This window comes from Corythoichthys intestinalis, chromosome 8 (genome assembly GCF_030265065.1).
Source record: "Corythoichthys intestinalis isolate RoL2023-P3 chromosome 8, ASM3026506v1, whole genome shotgun sequence".
Lineage (NCBI taxonomy): Eukaryota > Metazoa > Chordata > Actinopteri > Syngnathiformes > Syngnathidae > Corythoichthys > Corythoichthys intestinalis.
The window spans coordinates 25,291,828-25,316,465 of record NC_080402.1 but is presented as its reverse complement, the minus strand read 5'-3'; the positions used below and the strand labels follow the sequence as shown (position 1 = coordinate 25,316,465).

General features: G+C 39.3%; 2 protein-coding genes across 3 annotated transcripts in view; one reads left to right on the top strand and one right to left on the bottom strand.

Moving 5' to 3' along the window:
- Positions 1 to 94: 94 nt before the first annotated feature.
- On the top strand, positions 95 to 22,982 carry uba6 (ubiquitin like modifier activating enzyme 6). 2 transcript variants are annotated; one of them, XM_057844026.1, is made up of 32 exons: positions 95 to 160; positions 602 to 696; positions 815 to 909; positions 994 to 1,022; positions 2,186 to 2,280; positions 2,367 to 2,478; positions 2,618 to 2,698; positions 2,766 to 2,888; positions 3,028 to 3,151; positions 3,245 to 3,348; positions 3,432 to 3,494; positions 3,670 to 3,746; positions 5,327 to 5,393; positions 5,529 to 5,672; positions 5,774 to 5,920; positions 6,016 to 6,096; positions 6,179 to 6,256; positions 6,423 to 6,604; positions 7,456 to 7,561; positions 7,641 to 7,730; positions 7,813 to 7,893; positions 7,967 to 8,095; positions 11,087 to 11,138; positions 11,202 to 11,265; positions 11,339 to 11,408; positions 11,478 to 11,549; positions 11,623 to 11,746; positions 15,292 to 15,485; positions 15,559 to 15,686; positions 15,774 to 15,861; positions 15,937 to 16,031; positions 22,035 to 22,982. In XM_057844026.1, exons 2-32 carry the CDS (start codon positions 656 to 658, stop codon positions 22,174 to 22,176), a joined length of 3,078 nt encoding a protein of 1,025 aa, XP_057700009.1. In that variant the 5' UTR covers positions 95 to 160; positions 602 to 655; the 3' UTR covers positions 22,177 to 22,982. The 2 variants fall into 2 exon arrangements, with proteins under 2 accessions (XP_057700009.1, XP_057700010.1); XM_057844027.1 differs by having other exon boundaries at positions 132 to 160; positions 623 to 696.
- Positions 22,983 to 23,046: 64 nt separating this feature from the next.
- polq (polymerase (DNA directed), theta) overlaps positions 23,047 to 24,638 on the bottom strand; it is a 31,600-nt gene continuing 30,008 nt past the window's right edge. Inside the window, exons 33-35 of the mRNA XM_057844025.1 lie at positions 23,574 to 23,706; positions 23,406 to 23,506; positions 23,047 to 23,310 (exon numbers count right to left, since the gene is read on the bottom strand). Coding sequence (XP_057700008.1) covers positions 23,197 to 23,310; positions 23,406 to 23,506; positions 23,574 to 23,706 — 348 coding nt within the window. The 3' untranslated portion in view covers positions 23,047 to 23,196. The remainder of the gene's footprint in view (positions 23,311 to 23,405; positions 23,507 to 23,573; positions 23,707 to 24,638) is intronic.

Below are 24,638 nucleotides of genomic sequence, written 5' to 3'. Positions count from 1 at the left end.
AAAATAGGTAAAACGTTGTCACAAAAATGTATACCATTGTAAACTCAATGCTCATTCGACCAATCCCGATCACGTGATCTGGGGTAACCCGGAAAGGTTCCAGATTCCAACCAATCACATCCATTCATTCGCCATAGCTCCTCGCGCACACTGTCTCCACGTATGAAAGATTTATTTATTTTAAAAAGAATGTAAACAGTGAATTTCAGTATATTTTTCCCGAAATATCATTATTTTATCGGCTGCTTCTCACGGAAGTGAATTTCTGTATTAATTGTGTTTTCATTTTTACCGTATGTACGCATGCCCGTGTTCTTGCCACCGGCTGCAGCAGTCACTGGCACTACACTAGCTAGCATCAACTACTATTCTAGACCTATTTATAAGATACATTCTTTTATACATTTGATGTGTTTGGTGAGGAGGGCTAATGTTGGTAGTCTGCTTAGTAGGTCAATAAATTTTAACTGGCACTTTAACGATAACTTCAGTTTTCATTCTGGCATGTTAGCTTTTCTGCTACAACCACGGGGCGCATTTTGTGTCTACAAATGGCAACTATTGTGACAGAACATCTTCTCACATGTATTGGTATTCATAGGTCGCATCGTTTTCTCTCAAGTTGTAGAGTTCCCACCCTCGTCCCCTCCCAAGCATGGCTGAAGACTCGATGGAAATAGATGACTCTCTATACAGGCAAGTCATGATCACTCTTGTGATCCTATTATCTCAAAGCTACTAGTGCTGCATTAATACAACTGACCAAATTAGGTCGTACAAAACGTATGTCTGTGCTTCCACCCTCTCTATCTAGTCGTCAGCGCTATGTGTTGGGAGACAGTGCCATGCAACAGATGGCCCAGTCTGCAGTTTTTCTCAGTGGATTGGGTGGGCCGGGAATCGAGATAGGTACTATAATGCACCATTGTAATAAACATTTACTGAACACATTTGTTACACCTGAACAACAACAAAAACATTTTGTTTTTACAGCAAAGAACATTGTCCTAGCTGGGCTAAAGGTAAGTGCTGTCATCATTTAACATTGGTATTCTCGGAATAGGGCGGTATGGTGAAATATTGTTGAGTAGTGCTGCAATGATTAATCGATTAACTCGAGTAATTGATTAGAAAAAAAAGCTTTGAATCTTTTTTTTTTTTTGCTTTGAGTATTCGTTTAATTAAGAGGTTCGTTTTAATGGTTTGTTTTGAAAGTGTGTGCATTTAGTTTTATTGGTTTGGGTGGATACACTGCCCTCTAGCGTCAACAGTGAATATGACATAACTCATTTAACATGGCTGAATCCAGCTGCTCCCTGTTAAGACCAACATAAGCCAAGTTTTTGTTTGAGTTAATTTGTTTTTAATACATTCAGAATTTTGTTTATAGGTATATTAAGCCTTTTTTGTGGGAATATGTGTTTGAATGATTTGTTAAGGGCATTGTAAAATATCGTTAGCATTTTATAGCATTTAAGTTTGCGGACTTTTGCTTTGGAAGTTAGCTAGTTGTTCTTTTGTTGTACTTAGATCCTCATTTATTTATCTTTTATACTGTTCGAAGCTAAGCTCAGGTATTTTAATTATTTCTACATGAAAGTGAAATTCTGCATACTTTGAAGAAACACTTGTGCATTTTATTTTGTATTTGCATTTAATGCTTTTTTGAAAGTGCAATCTTGGCAAGCCTTTATTTTAAATCTCCGAAAATGTTTACTGCAATGCATCAAATGTTCCTAATCCGAGTACGCGATTATTCGAACTAACTAGTTGATAGATTAATCAATTACTAAGATAATCGCTGAAGCCCTATTGTTGAGTAGATCTTCCTTAAAGAGGTCCTGGGTTCAAAAACTGGTATTTTCTAGCTGGGTTTGGAGGTTCTCCTTGTTCTTGTTTTTTCCCCCCGCCACTTTGGCTTCCTCACATGCTTTTCTATTCTTTGGTTTTTCTATTCTTTGGTTTCCACTTCCTCGGCTGTTTTTTCATTTTTAGGGGTTTCCTGGTATCAAATTTAAAATGAGAGAATATTTGGACAAAACAAAGTTCATCAAATTCAACTTTTTTTTAAATAGGTTATTCAATCAAATGGGGGTTGAAAAAGATTTGAAAATCATTGTTTTGTGTTTTTTGTTCACGTTTTACACAATGTCCCAACTTGGACTTGGGTTTCGTATGCGCATAGGCTGTGACACTCCATGACACAAAGCAGTGTGAGACCTGGGATCTCGGCTCCAACTTCTTTATTCACAAAGAGGATGTGTTGAGCCAGCGGAAAAGGTACTAACCATTAGAGACAAGGCATCTATCTTTGTGTTGTTTATCAAAGCCAATCTCTTATATATCTTTCTCTATCCTTTCTGAAGGGCAGAGGCAGTTTGCCCTCGAGTTGCAGAGTTGAATCCCTATGTCCATGTTGACACTTCCATTACAGCTTTGGATGACAACACCGATCTGAGCTTTCTCCGAAACTATCAGGTATTTTAGATTATATAGCCTGATGTACCTATTGGAATGAGTAGCATGTGCACTGTGGAAGACTGTGATTTTGTCCAAAGTACATAATCTGCATCTGTCGAAATTGCGATATTTAACGTTCGACATCTGTTTTTCTTAGTGTGTAATTCTGACTGAAGCCAGACTGAGCCTTCAAAAGAGAGTCAATGATTTCTGCCACGCACAATGCCCTCCCATCAGGGTAGGCTATTTAAAGTCATTCGGACAAGAAGAGTAAAAATTTAACAAGAAGTGCATTGTCTCGGCAGTTCATCAGCTGTGACACATATGGCATCAGTGTGCGGGTGTTCTGTGATTTTGGAGAGGACTTTGAAGTTTTCGATTCCACAGGGGAAGAACCTAAGGAAATTTTCATCCAAAGCATCACCCGCGTAAGCTGTATTAAGAGTTTGTCCTCAAATATTTAGAGTGGCTTTTGAGGGAACAAGCTGAATTTTAAGCATTGTTCCTATTTTATATTATTGTTGCTGTAAACTGTCGGAGAAATACTGTTTTTTTTTTCTGGCTCAGGATAATCCTGGGGTGTTAACTTGCTTGGACAACCAACCTCATTGCCTCCAGACTGGTCAGTGCATCGTCTTTAGAGAAGTCAATGGAATGGAGGAACTCAACGGCACCTCAAGACAGGTTACAGGTATTCATAATATGCAAGATTTTTATCTCCACAAGGTGCCATGGTAATGAATATTAATAACAAATTCATGTTATCTTATGTGTCTATCGTTAGTCCTTTCCCCGCACAGTTTTGCAATAGGAGATACATCCCAACTACAAGAATACACGCATGGCGGTTTCTTTGTCCTTTTGAAAACCCCAAAGATGTACACATTTGTAAGTCAAAGGCTACTATTATTAACCAGTTGTAATTAAAAATGTTTTTTTATTGGGATATGAACTTATCCAAAACCTTTCAGGAAACTCTCGAGAGACAGTTATGGGATCCTCAGGTGTTGACTCCAGACTTCAGTAAACCAGAGGTGACTTTAACAGCAGGTTTTTGGGTTGTACAGTAGTGTATCATAGAACTTGTTGCCTGTTTTTAGTTACACAGAGGCTCCATTACTGCAAGGTTTTAAAACATTTCCACAGCATTAATTTCTCATATGGGAGGTCCCCCCCTTGTTCATAATGTACCTGCTTTCTCTTCATTAGGCACCGCTACAGATCCATGCTGCCATGTTGGCGCTAGACACCTTTCAAGAACAGGAAAATAGACTTCCTAACATAGGGTAAGATATTTGTGTCTACTGTTGCAATGATACAAAAACTTTCCACCCAATATTGATCTTAAAATTGTGTTTTTTCAAGCACTAAATTTCCCCCATGACAACATATTTCTGGTGTCCTGTGGGAGTGCAAAAACAAACAAATAAATAAATGAATAAAACAAATGTCACCCAATAGAACATTATGAGTATGGACATTTTTGCAATTCGATATCGTATTCGGATACAACATTTCAGTATTGACATTAGGGCTGTCCCAAACAAATTTTTTTCTCCTGATGAGTCTGCAGACTTTTTACCGCTTAGTCGACAAGTCTAATATTTTTTTACGTTTTTTTTTTTTTTTTTTTTTTTTACTAATCTTGCAATTAAATTTTTGTTCAATATTATTCATTCACAAAAACATTTTGGAACACTTAAATTATTTATTAAAGTACAAATAAACATATAAATAACAATAATAAATCACAAATCAACAATTATGTCAAATGCTGATGGCATTAACTAGTGCAAAATAATGGAATGTGAACCGATTCGGAACACTGACTTCACTTTTCCAGCAAGATTCAAAACAATTCTTACTTCCACTTTTTGTGATATGTCTGTGTAGTCTCAGCATTAGAGTGAGCACTAGCAGAGTAGATAAATAAATGTCACATATCACTGGAGTGAAATACGTGAAAAAAAAAAACTTAATGATGCACGTTGATACAATGCTTTGATAGAGTATTACGGCCAGTTTAAAAAAAGAAAAGAACGAGATTAAAGTCGTAATATTGCTACGAGAAACAAAAGTCACATTATTTGGTAGGGGTAATGTAGCTGTGAGCAGCTACGCACTTTACATACATGTACCTTTGCTGGGAGCTACGACGAAGCATTAGTATGAATTTTTCTATTGAATATAATTTGATGTAGACGAAGCAAAATAATAAGGAATTCCTTATTTGTAAAAGAGATTCTAAAACAAAAAATGCTTTCAATATTGTTGATCTTAACGGAGGCAGCAACACACTATTTAAAGTACGTAGCTGCTTATTCAGCTACATTAGCCCGACATTAGTCCCTGTCATATGACCCACATAAAGGCAGTCAATAAGAAAATGTTGTTGTATGGACTTACGATCCGCCAGCTTGTTGTCTCCCGTCGTCTTCCAAAATTATACCTGTGTGACAGCGCTTCAGGTGTTTATTCATGGCTTCATGGCCGCCGTGCTGCCGTGGTATTTAAGCTTGGCATTGTAGTGACTGCACACGACAGTGTACCCTCCTTTGTTTCGTTGAAATAAGTTCATGCTTTGGTCACCTTGGCGCTTTTTTGGCTTTGTGCCGCTTTCCCAGCTTGAATCCCGCGTGTCCGCCATTATCAACTTTCAATTTTCTTCTCAATTTTTTTCAACCCTTCATTAATTGTCGACAGGATGATATGCCCGTTGATACATTTACGTCATCGATGACATCGACTTCGTCGACTAGTCGGGATAGCTCTAATCGATATTTCAATACGTTTGACAGCCCTGTGCAAAAAGGTTTTGGGCTTTGTTGCACTAATTCATGAAATATTTTACTTTTCTCAATACCAGCTGTTTACAGGATGCTCAGACGCTACTGAAATTAACTGAGGAAGTGAATGCAACACTCAGGAACAAAGTGAGTTTTTCTTTCCCCTAACGTGGTTGCATTCAAAGAAATGTTTTAGTGAGTTTTGTGAATTTGCATAGACAAAATGTTGTGAAGAATAATCTTACCTTTTTGATGTTTCTTTTCATGTTTTTCTACATTAAGGCTCCTGTGAATGCAGAGTTGGTGCAATGGCTGGCAAGAACAGCGAGGGGAACTCTTCCTCCATTAGCGGCTGCTGTAGGAGGCCTTGCGAGTCAAGAGGTCCTTAAAGCCATCACAGGGAAGTTTGCACCTCTTCAGCAATGGGTAGGACTTACCTCATTACCTCAGGATTTGACAGGTTTTTTTTTTTTAAATCTTGTCTCAGTTATCTGCCCTGTTTGTATTGAATTTGTTTGTCCCTGTAGTTTTATCTTGATGTCATTGAATTAGTCAAGCCACTTCAGTCTCTGCCTGTTGATGACTTTCTTCCTCGGGGAGACCGATACGATGGACTGCGAGTTTGTATCGGTGAATCGTTGTGTAGGGAGCTGCACAAGCTCAGGGTTTTCTTGGTATGTTTGTCCAGATCTTAAATAACCTAAAAATGTTAGGTCACTCAAATTCACATAATTTGAGAGGCATGACCAATTGATGTCCTCTCTTGCAGGTTGGCTGCGGTGCCATAGGCTGCGAAATGCTGAAAAACTTTGCCTTGCTCGGAGTGGGATTGGGTCAGAGTTCGGGAGAGGTGGACATTTAATTTTGCCTGATAAGTTTTAACCACATCTCAAGGATTTTTCTCACCATCTCAAAATGTATTCTGCCTTAAGGTGTATATTACGGATCCAGACCTCATAGAAAAGTCCAACCTGAATAGACAGTTTCTTTTCAGACCACATCATATCCAGGTGAGATTGCCATTATAATCACTGCTTTTATACTTTAAAGATGAAATATTCATTTTTCAATCTCAGATGTGTTTTCTACAAGTGTATTTATGCATATACTGGTATTTGTCATTTTGTCAGATTTTTCTATCAGTGCTTAATTAAAGACTGTTGTGATTCTTTTTAGAAACCAAAGAGTACAACAGCAGCAGAAGCCACTTTGAATATTAACCCAGATCTACAGGTAGATGCTCACCTCAACAAGGTGTGTCCTGCTACTGAGAGCATCTACAGTGATTCCTTTTACTCACGCCTGAACCTGGTGGTCACTGCACTGGACAATGTAGAGGCCCGGAGATACGTAGACAGGTTGGATTAACACGAGCCTACTTTTCCAAGCAGTGATTAAATTGTCCTCTGACATACAGTAATTTTCGGACTATAAGCCACTACTTTTTTCATCATTGGACTGCCATAAGACTGTCATAATTATAACATGACATTATCATGGGCATTAGTGAATGTTTATGACGGATGTCATTAAGTGTGATCCGGCAAATTATGTCACTAACTCCATTTATGTCCAGCTCGGATCTTTTACATCCATTCAAAAGGGAGATAATTTGACACCAAACGACATCTGTCACTGGCCTTCATTAATGCTCATGGCAGTGTCATGTCATAATTATGACGGTGTTATGGCGCCACTGTCAAATAAAGTCTTGCCAAATTCAATAACTAGCAATTAATGAAACAACTAGAACAGTAACTGAAGAAATAGTTATCACAGAACATGAATTTTAATTTGTTATTTACATCTGTAGCGCTGCAATGCATGCTAGGAGGCATTGTGAACGACAACAGTGTTGACAGCAGGTGGCAGCAGAGGTTGACTGTCTCCTCCAAGAGAACAATGATGGCCGAATGAAGCTTCTTGAAGCAATGATGCTTTAAAGCCAATTGGTTCAAAGCTTCATGGTGATTCATTTGGTCTTGTGACAGTCTTGGTTCATATTTTATGGTGTAAATATCCCATAATACTGTGAGGACAGCTGCAGCTTATCTATGAAAAAATGCCGTTTTCATGCCAAATTTGGTGGGTGGTGATTTATAGTCAGGTGCGCCTTATAGTGTGAAAATTACTGTAATTATTAACCATATAATTATATTACTTATAACTTTGATTTGCTTCTATTCAAGTTTATGTGATTTTGTTGTAGTCGCTGCGTATCCAATCAGCGAGCACTCTTAGACTCTGGGACGATGGGAACTAAAGGACATACAGAAATTATTGTGCCAAATTTGACAGAATCCTACAATAGCCATGTGAGTATACTTGCCATGAGACAATTTTTTAAATTCTTTTTTTTTTTTAGTTCATAAGTCCCCTAACTTTATTCAACAGAGGGACCCTCCAGAAGAGGAAATCCCTTTCTGCACTCTAAAGTCATTCCCTTCTGTCATAGAGCACACCATTCAGTGGGCCAGAGACAAGGTGGACCCTTATAAATTCAATTACAGTGTAAAACAGTGATTGTTAACACTATTGACCTAATTTCTTTCCCCCACCCATCTAGTTTGAGAATGCATTTGCCCTGAAGCCCTCCATGTACAACAACTTCTGGCAGACCCATATATCAGCGGAATTTGTGCTGCAGGTAGAAAAAGAGTCTTCATTAGTATTCCACAATAAAGTGTGTCTTTTTGATTGTGTTATAATTTTGTGTACAGAGGATGCAGGCAGGTGAAAGTTTGGAGGGCTCATTTGAAGTCATCAAACTGCTCAACAGGCGGCCCCATTGTTGGGAACAGTGTGTAACCTTGGCTAGGCTTAAATTTGAAAAGTATTTCAAGAGAAAGGTAAGGACTCCTATGGTCTTATGCAGGGGTGGGTAGTAACGCGTCACATGTACTCAGTTACATTTACTTGAGTAACTTTCTGAGAAAAATGTACTTCTTAGTTGTACTAGCCATACTTTTTACTTGAGTAGATTTGTGAAGAAAAAAAAAAGCTACTCTTACTCCGCTACTTTGGGCTACACAAGAGTCATTACATTTTTCCTCTGTATTCTACATATGAGATTTCTTATTTTTTTGCCCGAGATGCCAAGAGTAGCTCTAATAATTTCACCAATTATAATTAAAACGTTAAAACAACAGTTCATATACTAGTCCTTCTCAAAAAAATAGCATATTGTGATAAAGTTCATTATTTTCTGTAATGTACTGATAAACATTAGACTTTCATATGTTTTAGATTCATTACACACAACTGAAGTAGTTCAAGCCTTTTATTGTTTTAATATTGATGATTTTGGCAAAAAAGTCAACAAAAACCAAAAATCCCTTTCTCAAAAAATTAGCATATTTTATCCGACCAATACAAAAAAGTATTTTATAATACAAAAAAAGTCAACCTTCAATTAATTATATCAGCTATGCACTCAATATTTGGTCGGGAATCCTTTTGCAGAAATGACTGCTTCAATGCGGCGTGGCATGGAGGCAATCAGCCTGTGGCACTGCTGAGGTGTTATGGAGGCCCAGGATGCTTCGATAACGGCCTGAAGCTCATCCACAGTGTTGGGTCTGGTGTCTCTCAACTTCCTCTTCACAATATCCTACAGATTCTCTTTGGGGTTCAGGTCAGGAGGCAAATTGAGCACAGTAATGCCATGGTCAGTAAACCATTTCCCAGTGGTTTTGGCACTGTGAGCAGGTGCCAGGTCGTGCTGAAAAATGAAATCTTCATCTCCATGAAGCTTTTCAGCAGATGGAAGCATGAAGTGCTCCAAAATCTCCTGATAGCGAGCTGCATTGACCCTGCTCTTGATAAAACACAGTAGACCAAACACCAGCAGCTGACATGGCACCCCAGACCATCACTAACTGTGGGTACTTGACACTGGACTTCAGGCATTTTGGCATTTCCTTCTCCCCAGTCTTCCTCCAAACTCTGGCACCTAGATTTCCGAATGGCATGCAAAATTTGCTTTCATCTGAATTAAAGTACTTTGGACCACTGAGTAACGGCCCATTTCTAGCACATGCCTGTGCACGGTAGCTCTGGATGTTTCTACTCCAGACTCGGTCCACTGTTTCTGCAGGTCCTCCAAGGTCTGGAATCGAGCCTTCTCCACAATCTTTCTCAGGGTGCGGTCACCTCTTCTGGTTGTGCAGCATTTCCTGCCACACTTTTTCCTTCCCACTGAGGTGCCTTGATACAGCACTCTGGGAACAGCCTAATCGCTCAGAAATTTCTTTCTGTGTCTTAGACTCTTGCTTGAGGGTGTCAATGATGGCCTTCTGGACAGCAGTCAGGTCGGCAGTCTTGCCCATGATTGCGGTTTTCAGTAATGAACCAGGCTGGGAGTTTTTAAAAGCCTCAGGAATCTTTCGCAGGGGTTTTGAGTTAATTCGTTGATTCAGATGATTAGGTTAGATGCTTCTTTAGAGTACCTTTTCATGATATGCTAATTTTTTTAGACAGGAATTTTTGTTTTTTAGACCTTTTTGCCAAAATCATCAATATTAAAACAATAAAAGGCTTGAAATACTTCAGTTGTTTGTAATGAATCTAAAATATATGAAAGTCTAATGTTTATCAGTACATTACAGAAAATAATGAACTTTATCACAATCTGATAATTTTTTTGAGAAGGACCAGTAGATAAGTTTGTGCTGAGAGAAAAAAAAAAAACCATTGTTTATTTAAAATATCAAACAACTGCAGTTACTCACAATGTTACTTAGAGGCGTGCTAAATTTCCAATTCTTAGATTATTTGCGATTCGGCCGTGGAAGATTCAAGAACGATTCACAAACATCCAAATTCCGATTTTTGAATTATACCAAGTAAAGCGGAAATAAAACGCAGGTCCACGCGGTCTTTATGGACGCAATGAGGAACGGACCGAGAGTAAATATCATGTGCAGCTAATGCCGCTAGGTAAGAAAAAAACTAATACCTGACTGCGGCTGTCAGCCGCTACAAACAGCGCCCGGTTGCTAGTTGCTACAAACATACGGCAACATACGGCTATGACATGACGGAAATGACAGACTTTCCCGCGCTACTGAACAGGCTCCATCTTAAAGCAGTAGACATCTCTAGAAGGCTCTGTTGTTGAGAACCTAATTACTTTTTATCAAAAATATCCCTAAATCGGCAAAATCTTGAGTTGAATCTATCTTTAAATGATGAAACAGTTTTAAAACTTTCACATGTGGAAAGTAGACATGAGGGAAATTATGGAATAACGGGCGCAATTTTAACAACTTTAGCGGTTGATTAACAACATTAAATTAATTGAATGTAGTTTAAAGCTGCTGATACAGAATGGGGACTTGAGTATTTTATTTACTGTTTTTAACCGGTAACTTGATACTAAAATAGTAGTTTGGTTTATTTAGCCTGAGAGGATTTTTGAACAATTTTGGAAAAAATATACAAAACATTAAAAAAAAAAAAAAAATGGGGGTGGGAGGCATCAATCGGAGTCTCTGAATTGTAATCGAATCGTTAGGTGCTCGAAGATTACCACCTCTAATGTTACTCATTGGGTATTATTTTCACTGGATGCTTTTTTACTTGTACTTGAGTACATTTTTTGGACGACTACTTTTACTTGAGTAATATTATTTTGAAGTAACGCTACTCTTAATTGAGTAAAATGTTTGGCTACTCTACCCAGCTCTGGTCCTATGTTTAACATTAACGCACAAATCATTCAGTACTCCTGCTACACAAACTGAAAAATTGTGATTTGACAAAAAGTAATTTTGGTCAGTTTTGAAACTGACAGGAATTTAAGAAAGTAAGATTTTAAAGGAAATTATCTTTTTATATAGGCCCTGCAACTTCTTCATGCTTTTCCATTGGACACGAGGTTAAAAGATGGAAGTAAGTTTGAAAGAAATTCCTGTGAACTTCCCCTTTTATGCACTTTGCACCTCGGTTTGGCAGGTTTATTTTGGCAGTCTCCCAAAAGACCACCAGCTCCTATCGATTTTGACTTAAAAGACCCCCTGTGAGTAAGCTGCTTTGACATCACTAATGTTGTGCAGTACCTAGCTCATTTTCCTTCAACTGTTCCCCTTTAGGCACTTCACTTTTATTGTGAGCACGGCCCGGCTCTTTGCTGACATTTACAACATTCCGTACTCAGAGAAGGTAAGCCACTGATTTGTACATGTAGTACGTTGTACATACACAGCACATTAAGTTCTTGTCGACTTTTAGGATCTAAGGGGAGACACTGTGGCTGAAATCCTTTTGCACGTAAAGATCCCGGAATACCAGCCCTCCGTCAAAGTACTCTTTAATGTCACTGATATATCTTTTACTAACCGTTCAAGCCAGTTAATTTTTATTTGTCGCCTTTAAGTGTATCGAGACGGACGAGTCGGCAAAGAAGCCGGATCAGTTGAAGATGCCTCTAAGCAGTGAAGAGGAAAGAGCGGCCATTGGGCAGCTAAAGCTTGCTATTTCTGGCGATTTTGTCAAAGCAGGTATATGATAGAAAACATTTTCCATTTTGTCGCAGATGAGTGCCACTGACTGTAATGGACAAATAACAAAAGCACGGTCACTAATTAGAAAGAACCAACTTGAAATCCTTCCACTACATTTGTTAAACAGGAGTCAGGTAAAAAAGATTGGGTTAAATGTATTATCTCATTGGCATTGTATTGAGTGATTATGTTTCACTTCCATTGCGGCGATAGAATGCAGGGCAAACGGTGCCAGCCCCCTAGTCAAATTGTATTGGACGTCTATTGCCGTCAATGGCACTGATAGACATGTGCCGATTACCGGTTTCAAGGTATACCGTGGTATGAAAACGTCACGGTTTCAAATCCACAAAAGTTTTCCGTCATACTGTCCCAACGGTATTAGCTATTTTTTATGTCCCAAAAAGGGAGGGAGATATCACTCACTTGCACCTGCAAGGCTCAACGCTCCCCTACTGGTTGTTGCTCAGTGTCAGTGAGTCAGCTGTGCTACATGATGGCTGGAGAACTCAATCACACTTGCAGCCAGTTAAAATGGATTAAAGTTGATTCAACCTGTGTCCTTGTGTGTACCACATTGAGCACGGACAAAACATAGAAGACCAAAGAACTGTCTTAGGGCTTGAGAAGCAAAACTGTGAGGAAACATGGGCAATCTCAAGGCTACAAGTCAATCTCCAAAGACCTGATGTTCCTTTGTCTATGGTGCGCAGTGCCATCAATAAGTGTAAAGCCCATGGCACTGTGGCTAACTTCCCTGGATGTGGATGGAAAAAATTGACGAGAGATTTCAACGAAAGATTGTGCGGATGGTGGATAAAGAACCTCGACTAACATCCAAACAAGTTCAAGCTGTCCTGCAGTTCGAGGGTACAACAGTGTCAACCCGTACTATCCGTTGGCGTCTGAATAAAAAGGGACTCTATCGTAGGATACGTGGGAAGACCCCACTTCTGACCCAGAGACATAAAAAAGCCAGGCTGGAGTTTGCCACAACTTACCTGAGAAAGCCAAAAACATTTTGGAAGAATGTTCTCTGGTCAGATGAGACAAAAGTAGAGTTTTTGGGAAAAGGCATCGACATAGAGTTTACAGGGGGAAAAAGCGAGGCCTTTAAACAAAACACGGTCCGCACAGTCAAACATGGCGGCGGTTCTCTGATGTTTTGGGATTGCTTTGCTTACTCTGACACTGGACTGCTTGACCGTGTGCATGGCATTATGAAGTCTGAAGACTACCGACAAATTTTGCAGCTTAATGTTGGACCCAGTGTGAGAAAGCTGGGTCTCCCTCGGAGGTCTTGGATCTTCCAGCATGACAAAGACCCAAAACACAATTCAAAAAGCAATTGAAAACGGTTTGAGAGAAAGCACTGGAGACTTCTAAAGTGGCCAGCAATGAGTCCAGACCTGAATCCCATAGAATACCTGTGGAGAAATCTGAAAATGGCAGTTTGGAGAAGGCACCCTTCAAATCTCAGAGATCTGGAGCAGTTGGCCAAAGAAGAATGGTCTGAAATTTCAGCAGAGCATTGTAAGAAACTCACTGATGGATACCGGAAGCGGTTGTTCGCAGTTATTTTGTCTAAAGGTTATGCTACCAAGAATTAGGCTGAGGGTGCCAATACTTTTGTCCGGCCATTTAAAAAAAAAAAAAAAATTGTGTGAAATTATATATATATTTTTTTCATTCTAATTTGTGTTTTTCCATTGCAAGCAAAATAAATGAAGATATGACTACCAAAGCATTTGTAATTGCAATCATTTTCTGGGAGAAATTGAGCGTTATGACAGGATTGCAGGGGTGCCAATACTTTTGGCCAGCAGTGATTCAATTATATGTACAGAATTAACTGTAAGCCAGTAGTGTGGAACCCCTGTCTTAAAGGGACATTAGCATAACACATACAGTGGGGCAAATAAGTATTTAGTCAACCACTAATTGTGCAAGTTCTCCCACTTGAAAATATTAGAGAGGCCTGTAATTGTCAACATGGTTAAACCTCAACCACGAGAGACAGAATGTGGAAAAAAAACAAAACAGAAAATCACATTGTTTGATTTTTAAAGAATTTCTTTGCAAATCATGGTGGAAAATAAGTGGTCAATACCAAAAGTTTATCTCAATACTTTGTTACGTACCCTTTGTTGGCAATAACGGAGGCCAAACGTTTTCTGTAACTCTTCACAAGCTTTTCACACACTGTTGCTGGTATTTTGGCCCATTCCTACATGCAGATCACCTCTAGAGAAGTGATGTTTTGGGGCTGTCGTTGGGCAACATTGACTTTCAACTCCCTCCGCAGATTTTCTATGGGGTTGAGATCTGGAGACTGGCTAGACCACTCCAGGACCTTGAAATGCTTCTTACGAAGCCACTCCTTTGTTGACCTGGCTGTGTGTTCAGGATGACTGTCATGCTGAAAGACGCAGCCATGTCTGATCTTCAATTCCCTTGCTGATGGAAGGAGATTTTCACTCAAAATGTCTCGATACATGGCCCAATTCATTCTTTCCTTTACACAGATCAATGGTCCTGGTCCCTTTGCAGAAAAACCGCCCCAAAGCATGATATTTCCACCCCCATGCTTCACAGTGGGTATGGTGCAATTCAGTATTCTTTTTCCTCCAAATAAGAGAACCTGTGTTTCTACCAAAAAGTTCTATTTTGGTTTCATCTGACCATAACACATTCTCCCAGTCCTCTTCTGGATCATCCAAATGCTCTCTAGCGAACCGCAGACGGGCCTGGACATGTACTTTCTTCGGCAGGGGGACACGTCTGGCAGTGCAGGATTTGAGTCCCTGGCAGCGCATTGTGTTACTGATAGTAGCCTTTGTTACTGTCATCCCTGCTCTGTAGGTCATTCACTAGGTCCCCTCGTGTGGTTCTAGGATTTTTGCTCCCCGATATTATCATTTTGACGCCATGGGGTGGGGAGGGAGTTGAAATTCTGTGTTGCCCAACGACAGCCCAAAAACATCACTGCTCTAGAGGAGATATGCATGGAGGAGTGGGCCAAAATACCAGCAACAGTGTGTGAAAAGCTTGTGAAGAGTTACAGAAAATGTTTGGCCTCCGTTATTGCCAACAAAGGGTACATAACAAAGTATTGAGATTAACTTTTGGTATAGACCAAATACTTATTTTCCAGTGAGAAAGATAACAACATTGTGGAACAAATGTTTTGCCTGACTTTTAAGCAATTAATATAACCATAACCGACCTGTTAAAGATCATCCACATTCTCACAGCAAAATCTATACTGCATGAATGATCAAAAACAAACTATGATTTGGCTATCATGGTTTCACTTGTTCATGAATAGTTTTCAGTTAATCCATCCTCTGTTACTCTGCTATTACTAGACTCACCCATTTGGTGTTTTTTGTTTTCAAGCTAAAACAACTGTTACTAATGTAAAAGTATTGCTTTGGCACTAACTTGTGTTATCTTCCAAATTTAGCCACATCCAGTTTATCCTAGTACCCAATGATTGCCCCAGTAACTACAGTTTGATGGCTGCGTCATGTGATGTGTAGACAGGTTGCGAATGTCGCCACTGGAGTTCGAGAAGGATGACGACAGCAACGGCCACATGGATTTCGTCACGGCTGCGTCTTCCCTCAGAGCCAAGATGTACTCCATCGAGCCCGCAGACCGATTCAAAACCAAACGCATCGCTGGCAAGATCATCCCTGCCATTGCTACGGCAACAGCAGCTGTGGCTGGACTGGTATGAATCCTCGTTCTGTGCATTTCAGTAGATCTGTTGATTTCAGACCATTCATCTACTTGTTATAACTTAGGTGGCTCTGGAGCTGATCAAGATAGTTGGAGGCTTTGGCTTTGAATCTTTGAAAAATTGCTTTTTCAACTTGGCCCTCCCTGTAATTCTCTTCACTGAGCCGGCGGCTGTCAAACGGGCATACATCCGGTATTACATGTGGCTTTTTGTTATCACATGTTCATTTTTGTATATTGCTGTTTTAAAAAAGTGTCCTGGTCTCTGTGTTCCTTTCAGGGAGAATATTTACTTTTCCATCTGGGACTGCTGGACTATCAGTGGCCGTGAGGACTTTACCTTGTCTGACTTCATGAATGCAGTCAGGGTGAGTGTGTGCTGCATCATTCAGTACTGTCTGAAATATTTATGATGTGCTTTTATCGTATTTTACCCATTTTAGGAGAAGTATGGAATTGAACCCACGATGGTCGTCCACGGTGTGAAAATGCTCTATGTGCCTGTGATGCCAGGACACACAAAAAGACTTAAACTGACGTGAGTGCCTCACCAAGACTTCTTTTTTCTTGCAAAGCACACAGTTTTTCCTGACATTAAAGGGAACCTCGGACTTAAAGACTTGTAGGCTCTAATAAGCCACAACTGTTTTCTTTTACTAAAATATATTATTACAAAAACACATACATTATTATTTATATATGGCGGAAAATACAGACAAGGCTGAGAAAGCAGTTTCTGCTCTTGCACTCTTCTTTAAAATAAACTGCTGTATTTTAAGCCAAAAGAACTGTTGTGTTTGATAGAACAATATGCCTTTATGCTGCCAGAGCAGTTCTGTGGTCAATTAAGCCCCCAAACTATTTTTAACTTGTCTGTTTTACCATGGAGACCCCCATTTATGAACGCCGCGCAACCGCTTTTGTTTCAACCCAGCCATAAAAAGAAGTATATTTATTATTCGAAATGGCTATCATTTTTATGCAAGGCAAGGTAAATTTATTTATATAGCACAATTCAACACAAGGCAATTCAAAGTGCTTTACATCACATGAAGATCATAAAAATCACATTAAATCAATAGAACCTAAAAACAAAGACAATCGAAACAGGAAATAAAATTATACATAAAAATCGCATTTAATCACAAATAAAATAAAAAAATATATATATATAAAAAATACGACTAATAATAAATGAAATCCGCAATGGAGATAAAGGACAAGAGGAATAGAAAGCAAATAGATTGAAATATATAGACAGTTATGGATATGCAGTGCTAAATAAAAGCGTTTTTAGCCCTGATTTAAAGAGCATACGACAGGAGAAAAAAAGTCTTAAATAGCATTATTACGTGAATTAGAATCGTATTTTGAGACGATTCGACTATATACAACAATTTAGCAAAGCGCAGATGACGAGAAATTAGTCTTTTAATCTACCGGTTAGCCACGCCTACCATTATAGGGCTTTAGCGTCCCCAACAGGTGGATGACGTCAGCGGTAGACTGGGCTCATCGGTTTTACTATTCAGCCCATTGAGGGGGAATTATTCAGAACAAGGAAAACGCGATGAAGAGAGCCGCAAAATGTCATTGTTTCAGTCTCTCTACTCCAATATTTTTAGAGGATATTCTTTTTATCCAAGTATTTTTTTCCCCAATAGCTATATAAATGGCTTGAGAAGGACCAGTCAGCCCGTCGAGGGGGAACTATTCACAACGAGGAAAACGCAACGAAGAAAGCTGCAAAATGTCACCGTTTCTGTCTCTTTACTTCAATATTTTTACTGGATATTCTTTTTATCCAAGTATTTTCCCCAATTGCTAAATAAATGGCATGGTCATGACAAATAACAGTCTTGTGCTAAATGGAATATGAAATAATAAAAATGCATTTATTCAGGACGACATGGCAAAATTACTCTATAATGGTCAAAACTGTCAACTTCACCTTTACTGTCGCACCTCCCGAACGATATTTTATGACACCTAAATCTGGCTTATGTCATTTCCCTTCCCCGGCTTCGGAGAATGTAAACAAACCAAAAGGCGTGACAGCTAGCCGACATGCTAACCCGAACCGAGTGATGTTTCAAAGTCTTTGAAGCGGAAAATCACACATAACTAGCCTGGATTATTTGACATGACGACTGGGTTGTCGATTGTCTTTGCGGATCGGCAAACCGCCCGGCGGAGAGCAATTTACAGTTCGTTCCCCGGAGGAGGGCGGCTGCAGTTGTGCAGCTAACGTGCTGCTAATGTGCATGAGGAGAGCTTTTTACATGCTTATCAATGATCAAACGTAAGTAGTCCTTTATTTAATGAAAGTTTGTTGTGTTTACTTTGTAATAGCTGTATTAATATTTGACATAATACTAAACAAGATGTTTAGTCACTTCCTCGTAAGTCAAATGCTCCCACAGTAACAGCTCGGGCTTGTTTTGGCCAATATCCACGGTGAATGAGAACCTCCAAAAAGGCGCATACGCCTCTCCCTCATACAGAATGATTTTTCTGCAGCCGTTTGGCTGGCATGATGCGAAAAATAAACGTATTAGTCCGCAAAATCAGCTGAATCCTTCAACCTCATACACAACAGTACGCTGTATAGTGAGGAGGACGCCTTCTACCGTACACGTCTTAGCGCCCTCCTCCTCAATGCAAGACCGAAGCCGGAAGTCACTCATTTTCATGGCGCGGGATTCAAAAAACGAAATAAATATAGCGATCGCTTCCACACACATCCAAGCGGTCCATATCATTCAGGAGCATAAAATACCGCGTGTATTATGAAATAAACATGCTTTTTCGAGTCACATGCACTTTAAACTAGCTAACAGTTTGAGCATACTTCAGACCTTCAGGTAACTTTTTCCAGAGGTGAGGAGCATAATAACTAAATGCTGCCTCACCCTGCTTGGTTCTTGTTCTTGGAACATACAGGAGACCAGTTCCAGACGACCTTAGGGGTCTAGATGTTTCATAGGAATCTAACAAATCAAGCATGTACTGTATTTTGGTCCAAGGCCATTAAGTGTTTTGTAGACGAGCAGTAGTATTTTATGGTCTATCCCAGTGGTGTCCAAACTATTCCACATAGGGCCGCAGTGGGTGCGGGTTTTTGTTCAAACCCATCATGAGGACGACCTTTCACCAATCTGGTGTCTCACAAGTGTAATCAGTTGATTGCAGTCAGGTGCTGCTTGTTTTAGCACAAACGTCATTGGTTAAACTGTCTGTGCTCGATTGTTACGAACAAAAACCAGGACCCACAGTGGCCCTTGAGGACAGGTTTGGACCCCCATGGTCTATCCTTTGACACACTGGAAGCCAGTGTAACAATGTCAAAACCGGTGTAATGTGGTCCAGTTTCCTTGTATTTGTGAGGACTCTGGCTGCAGCATTCTGTTTCAGCTGCAGGTTCCTGACTGATTTTTTCTTATCAAGACCTGTAAATATACCGTTGCAATAGTCCAATCTGCTGAAAATGATGCATGCATAAGTTTTTCCATGTCTTGTTGAGTCAGAAGCCCCTTAATTCTGGCTATATTTTTTAGGTGGTAATAAGCAGATTTAGTAAAAGACTTTAGATGGCTATCAAATGTTAGGTCTGAGTCAATAATTACGCCAAGGTTTCTGACTTGATTTGTAGCTGTAAGTGACATTGTGCTAAGGTGCCTGCTTATCTTTGACCTTTCCTTTTTTGGCCCAAAAATGATCACTTATGTCTTCTCCACATTTAACTGGAGAAAATTCTGGCAAATCCATTCATTGATTTGATGAATGCATTTACTCAGAGAGACTAAGGGACATTAATCATGTGGGGACACAGAAATGTAGAGTTGTGTGTCATCTGCATGGGTGTGATAGGAGATGTCATACTGTTCCATAATCTGAGCTAGGGGAAGCATATACAGTGCCCTCCATAATTGGATTCATAATAATTATGTGTTTTTTAGCTTCTAGTAATTTTTTCTTAATAATATGGGACCTTAATGGAAAAAAAGAGAAAAAATCCAACCTTCAATACAAATACATTTATTCATTGGGGAAAAAAATCCCACATAAAGAAATAATTATTTGACATCAAATAATGTGTGTCACAATTATTAGCACCCCTGGTGTTAATACTTTGTACAACCCTAACAAGGTTCCCAGGGCCTTTGGAAGCGAAACAGCCCCACAGCATCACTGACCCACCCCCATACTTCACAGTGGGCCATACCCACTTAGTGTTTGTTGCCAAAAAGCTCAATCTTGGTCTCATCTGACCAAAGCAAATGGTCCCAGTTGAAGCCCCAATACCCCTTGGCGAACTCCAGACGTTTGCGTTTATGATTGTGAGTGAGGAAAGGTTTTCTCCGTGCATGCCTCCCAAACAGCTTGTTGCCGTGTAGACAGCACCTCATACCCACTGTGGGTCAGTGATGATGTGGGGCTGTTTCACTTCCAAAGGCCCTGGGAACCTTGTTAGGGTGCATGGCATCATGAATGCTTTGAAATACCAGGACATTTTAAATTAAAATCTGTTGCCCTCTGCCCGAAAGCTGAAGATGGGTCGTCACTGGGTCTTTCAGAAAGACAATGACCTTAAACATATGGCCAAATCTACACAGAAATGGTTCACCAGACACAAAATCAAGCTCCTCCCATGGCCATCTCAGTCCCCAGACTTCAACCCCATTGAAAACCTGTGGGGTGAGCTGAAGAGGAGAGTACAGAGGAGAGGACCCAGGTCTCTGGATGATTTAGAGAGATTCTGCAAAGAGGAATGGCTGAAGATCCCTCTTTCTGTCTTTTCCCATCTTGTGAAACATTATAGGAGAAGATTAGGTGCTGTTTTGTTGGCAAAAGGGGGTTGTAAAAAGTATTAACACCAGGGGTGCTAATAATTGTGACACACATTATTTGATGTCAAATAATTATTTCTTTATGTGGGATTTTTTCCCCACTGAATAAATGCACTTGTGTTGAAGGTTGGATTTTTCTCTTTTTTTCCATTAAGGTCCCACATTATTTAGAGAAAAAAAAAATATTAGACGCTAAAAAACACACAATTATAAATCCAATAATTATGGAGGGCACTGTAGATGTTAAACTAGAGTGGTCCAAGAATTGACCCTTGAGGGACTCCACACGTGAATTTGGTTCGTTCTTACTGATGGTTTCCGATTGACACAAAGAAATCCCTATCATGTAAATAAGATGTGAACCACTGAAGAACAGTGTCAGTAAGCCCTACCCACCCACTGTTCCAATCTGCTGAGTAGTATGTTGTGATCAACCGTGTCGAATGCGGCGCTGAGATCCAATAGTAGCAGAACAAATGATTTACCTGCATCAGTATTCCGACGAATATCATTTAGGTCTTTGATAAGCACGGTCTCGGTGCTGTGTTGCGGCCGAAATCCAGACTGAAATGAGTTAAAAAGATTGTTCTGCATCATAAAAACCTGGATCTGTTCGAACACAACCCTCTCGATAATTTTCCCCAGGAATGTCAGATTGATATTGGCCTATAACCACTAATGGTTGAGGCATCCAGATTAGGTTTTTTTAGAAGAGGTTTTATTACTGCAGTTTTAAAAGTCTGTGAAAACGCTCCTGTTTGGAGAGAAGTATTTATAATTTTTAGCTTGGAATCATTAATTGATGTCTAGTAAAAAAAATAAAAAATAAACAAAAAACAAAATAAAAAAACTTTATAAAATTGTTCACTCACATATTTTAAACTTACAAATTACGTGACAATGAAAAAGATAGTGTCTGTAAATTGGTCATGGATATATACCTCATAACTATCGCTTCCTTGTATTTTCTGTGCTACAGTCGCATTTTCCCCGATATTTTAGATAATCGACCCAAACAAAGAAAAATTGTAAAAAAAAATAATAATTTTTTTTTAAATGTTTCAAAGGGAAAATATATGAAAATGAAAGTCTACCACTCCTTGATGTCTGCGATTTCTGCATCGTGACCCTTGTTATGTTACCGTGTTTCACCCATAAAATCCCGAAAAAGTCTGGCTGTGGCCATTCACAGCTGTGTCCTGTCACTACATGCTACATGGAGTTTTTGGATTGAAAAGATGTAAGTACGCGATAATAGCTCGTTAAAATCATGGCGTCTTTAATTATGCTCTCACATGCTCTCACCTCTAGTTAGGCTTTTGCTGTTTAAAAAAAAAAAAAAAATTTTAAATGCCCTCCTGTTCAAAATTTTTCATCCCCCGGAAAATTGAGATTTTAAGCTTTCCAATGATGTATCACACATGCATGTAGGACAATTTTGAAATTTGTCACTGCCCAGAGTTCATTGCGTTGTCAACAACAATGGCGACCTCAACTCATTTTTCAAATTTTATAAAAACGAAAACATTGAGAGGTTTGACTATAAAATTATTATAACTCATACTAACATTTATCTTTTAAGATCTACACGTCTTTTTGTCTGTGGTTCCCTTTAAGGATTCATTTTCTCATATTAATCAAAACATGCGTTAAAGCATTGAAAAATAGCCAAATGTGTTTTGTTCAAGCAGGATGCTGAAGCTGATCAAGCCATCGGCGGGCCGTCAGTATGTCGACCTCACTGTATCGTTTGCGCCGGAGAGAGCTGATGAAGAAGACCTCCCCGGTCCCCCCGTCCGGTACTTCTTTAGCCGCGCCGAACACGCGCCATGATGCATCCGTTTCCTGTCTCCTTCATGTACGCTGTCAGAATGACCAGGAAGTGGTTCCAGCACACGACGCCGCCACCTCAGCCTTGCTTCCTGGTTTTTCTCCGATACAAGCAGAGGAACATGAAGGTTCCTGGATAGCACTTAACTGTACTTGTGTACATACAGTATGTTCTTTTTTTGTTGTTTTTTACTGACGATCAAGTCTACAACAACGCCTGTGCTGATGCCTTAATCAAGACCCATTTTTGTTTGTGGTACTAAGGCCATTTATTAAAAAAAAATGTTTACATTATCATGCACACTCCACTAAGCTCCGATTTTTTTCATTTTTGACCACTTGTTGGCATTGCCTTCATTGAAGGACAGTCATGTTTGGTTCATTGGTGTCACATATCAGTGGAGATGCTGCCTTTCCTTGTTAAATCTGCGTTACAAGTGTTTTTAAAGCATTATTTCATGATTAAGTTGCACTTCCTGTATATGCATACTTAGTTGCAGATGGATTTTGGATCATCTTCCTGCTGCTATCTCAAGATTTCTTTCTAGATTTGTTTCCCGTGTGTACTCCTAATTGCGTTTAATCCTTGCTTGCGTTGTCGTGTACAAATGAACTGTCTGGTGAAAGAAGGATAGTTGAAGAAAAGCAACTGATTTTGAGGTCCACCTCCACACACAAACGTAAAAACATCACTTCCACATGATTATTTGCAGTCCCCAATTGAAAAAAAATGTTACTGTTATAACTTGTGACATTCAATTCAGAGGTTCAATAAAAATGTGACTTTTCAGGCTGTTGAACATGCAACTGTTTTTGTCATAAACCATACACTTTTAAGGTATGAATTTGTTTATTACAGTAGATGGTGTCATAAATACAGTTAAGATACTTAGCAAGAGTTTAAAAAATATATTGATAAGAGTAAAATGTGTTCAATTCATTTACATTTCAAAATGCAATTGTTTCATTCTTTATGATGCAATTAAAAATATTGTAATTATGATACAATAGTTAAATAGTACATCAAATATCCAAGTCTTGCAAATTTCCCCAGCTCGGTCCTGCTTTTACTTTGGCTTTTAGCTTCACAGAAAGTTTGACTGCTGTCTCCATCTCCCTCTTTACTATCTGAGCCACCTGGCAGGAAGAAGAAAAAAACGACGCGGTTATGGAAAAATATGCAATGATTACCAACGGGGGGGGGGGTACATGGACTACTATCAATTTCCTACCTGTATGAGATTCTCCTCTGTAGTTTCATAGACAAGTTCATCATGGAGCTGGAGGACAAAGTACGCTCCTCTCAGGTATGCACCTCTCCGAGGATAGCTGGCTGTAAAGGGGGACATGACATGTTGCACAGATGCACACTGGGTGAGCGTGAGTGAGTGTGTTCGCACCTGTAGTGTGCTGGTGAGAGAGTGGAGCTTTCGGGTATGCTTTTCTCAGTTGTCTGTGGATGTTGATGGTAGCGCGTTTAACAATGTCTGCGGCTGAGCCCTGCACAGTTGTGTTCACAGCCTGACGCTCCGCCTGGCCAAGACAAGTTATTGAGATTAGTCCGGTATGAGATTCTGACTGTATGATAACCCTAAATCAAAATATCACAAAATTGCAATTACAGCTCCAAAATGTGCTTTTTTTTTAAGATATCTGGGTAACATTTTATTTTTCAAAACATATTAGCAACGTGGAACATAAGTAAAATGTTGTTAGATGTAAAAACTAATAATAATAATTAAAATAAATGCCATCCTTTAGGTGAGCTTCAACCCACAGTCACAGCTCAATATTACATTCAGAACAGAAATAATTGATTTTCCATGAAAAGCATGTGTGTATGAGGCGAATCATGTTTACATTATACACACACTCTCTTTCTCATCACAGACAGTTGCCAGAGAAAAAAAAACAAAACACCTTTTACCAACGCTAGACACACTAAACACGCTGGAGTTAACTAGTGAGAAACGTTCATCACCATGTTTGCTAACCTTTAATTTTTTTTTGTGAAGCACGATAATGCATTTTTCAACCGATACTAGGGGTGTAACGGTACACAAAAATCTCGGTTCGGTACGTACCTCAGTTTTGAGGTCACGGTTCGGTTCATTTTCAGTACAGTAAAACAACAAAATGCAAAATATAAATGTGCTAGTTGTTTATTACACACTTTTGTGCTTTCAACAATAGCCTATACAAAGCTAGAATTCTGCTCAATAAGTAGCGGCTATTTAAAGATAATCCAACAACAATCTGCCTTTCAGACCCCGCGTATTGGTCAGCTTTCTTTCTGAAAGAAAGAAGAAAAAAGAAGTCCTGTGCTAAAGAGAAAAGCAATCCCAATGACAAGGATTTTAACATGTACTTTACAAATGAAATGCCTCGATGAAACATTTTTTTTCTTATGAACGGTTTTCAAAAGCTTTATTGGTGGATTTTCTCAAGTTAAAGCGCCACACAGA

Bases quoted from the DNA above. Each gene is read 5' to 3' on its own strand.
- uba6 (XM_057844026.1), top strand. From the start codon at position 656: ATGGCTGAAGACTCGATGGAAATAGATGACTCTCTATACAG. The intron at 2,699-2,765 runs GTAGGCTATTTA...TTGTCTCGGCAG, and splicing joins CACAATGCCCTCCCATCAGG to TTCATCAGCTGTGACACATA. The intron at 6,097-6,178 runs GTGGACATTTAA...TTCTGCCTTAAG, and splicing joins TGGGTCAGAGTTCGGGAGAG to GTGTATATTACGGATCCAGA.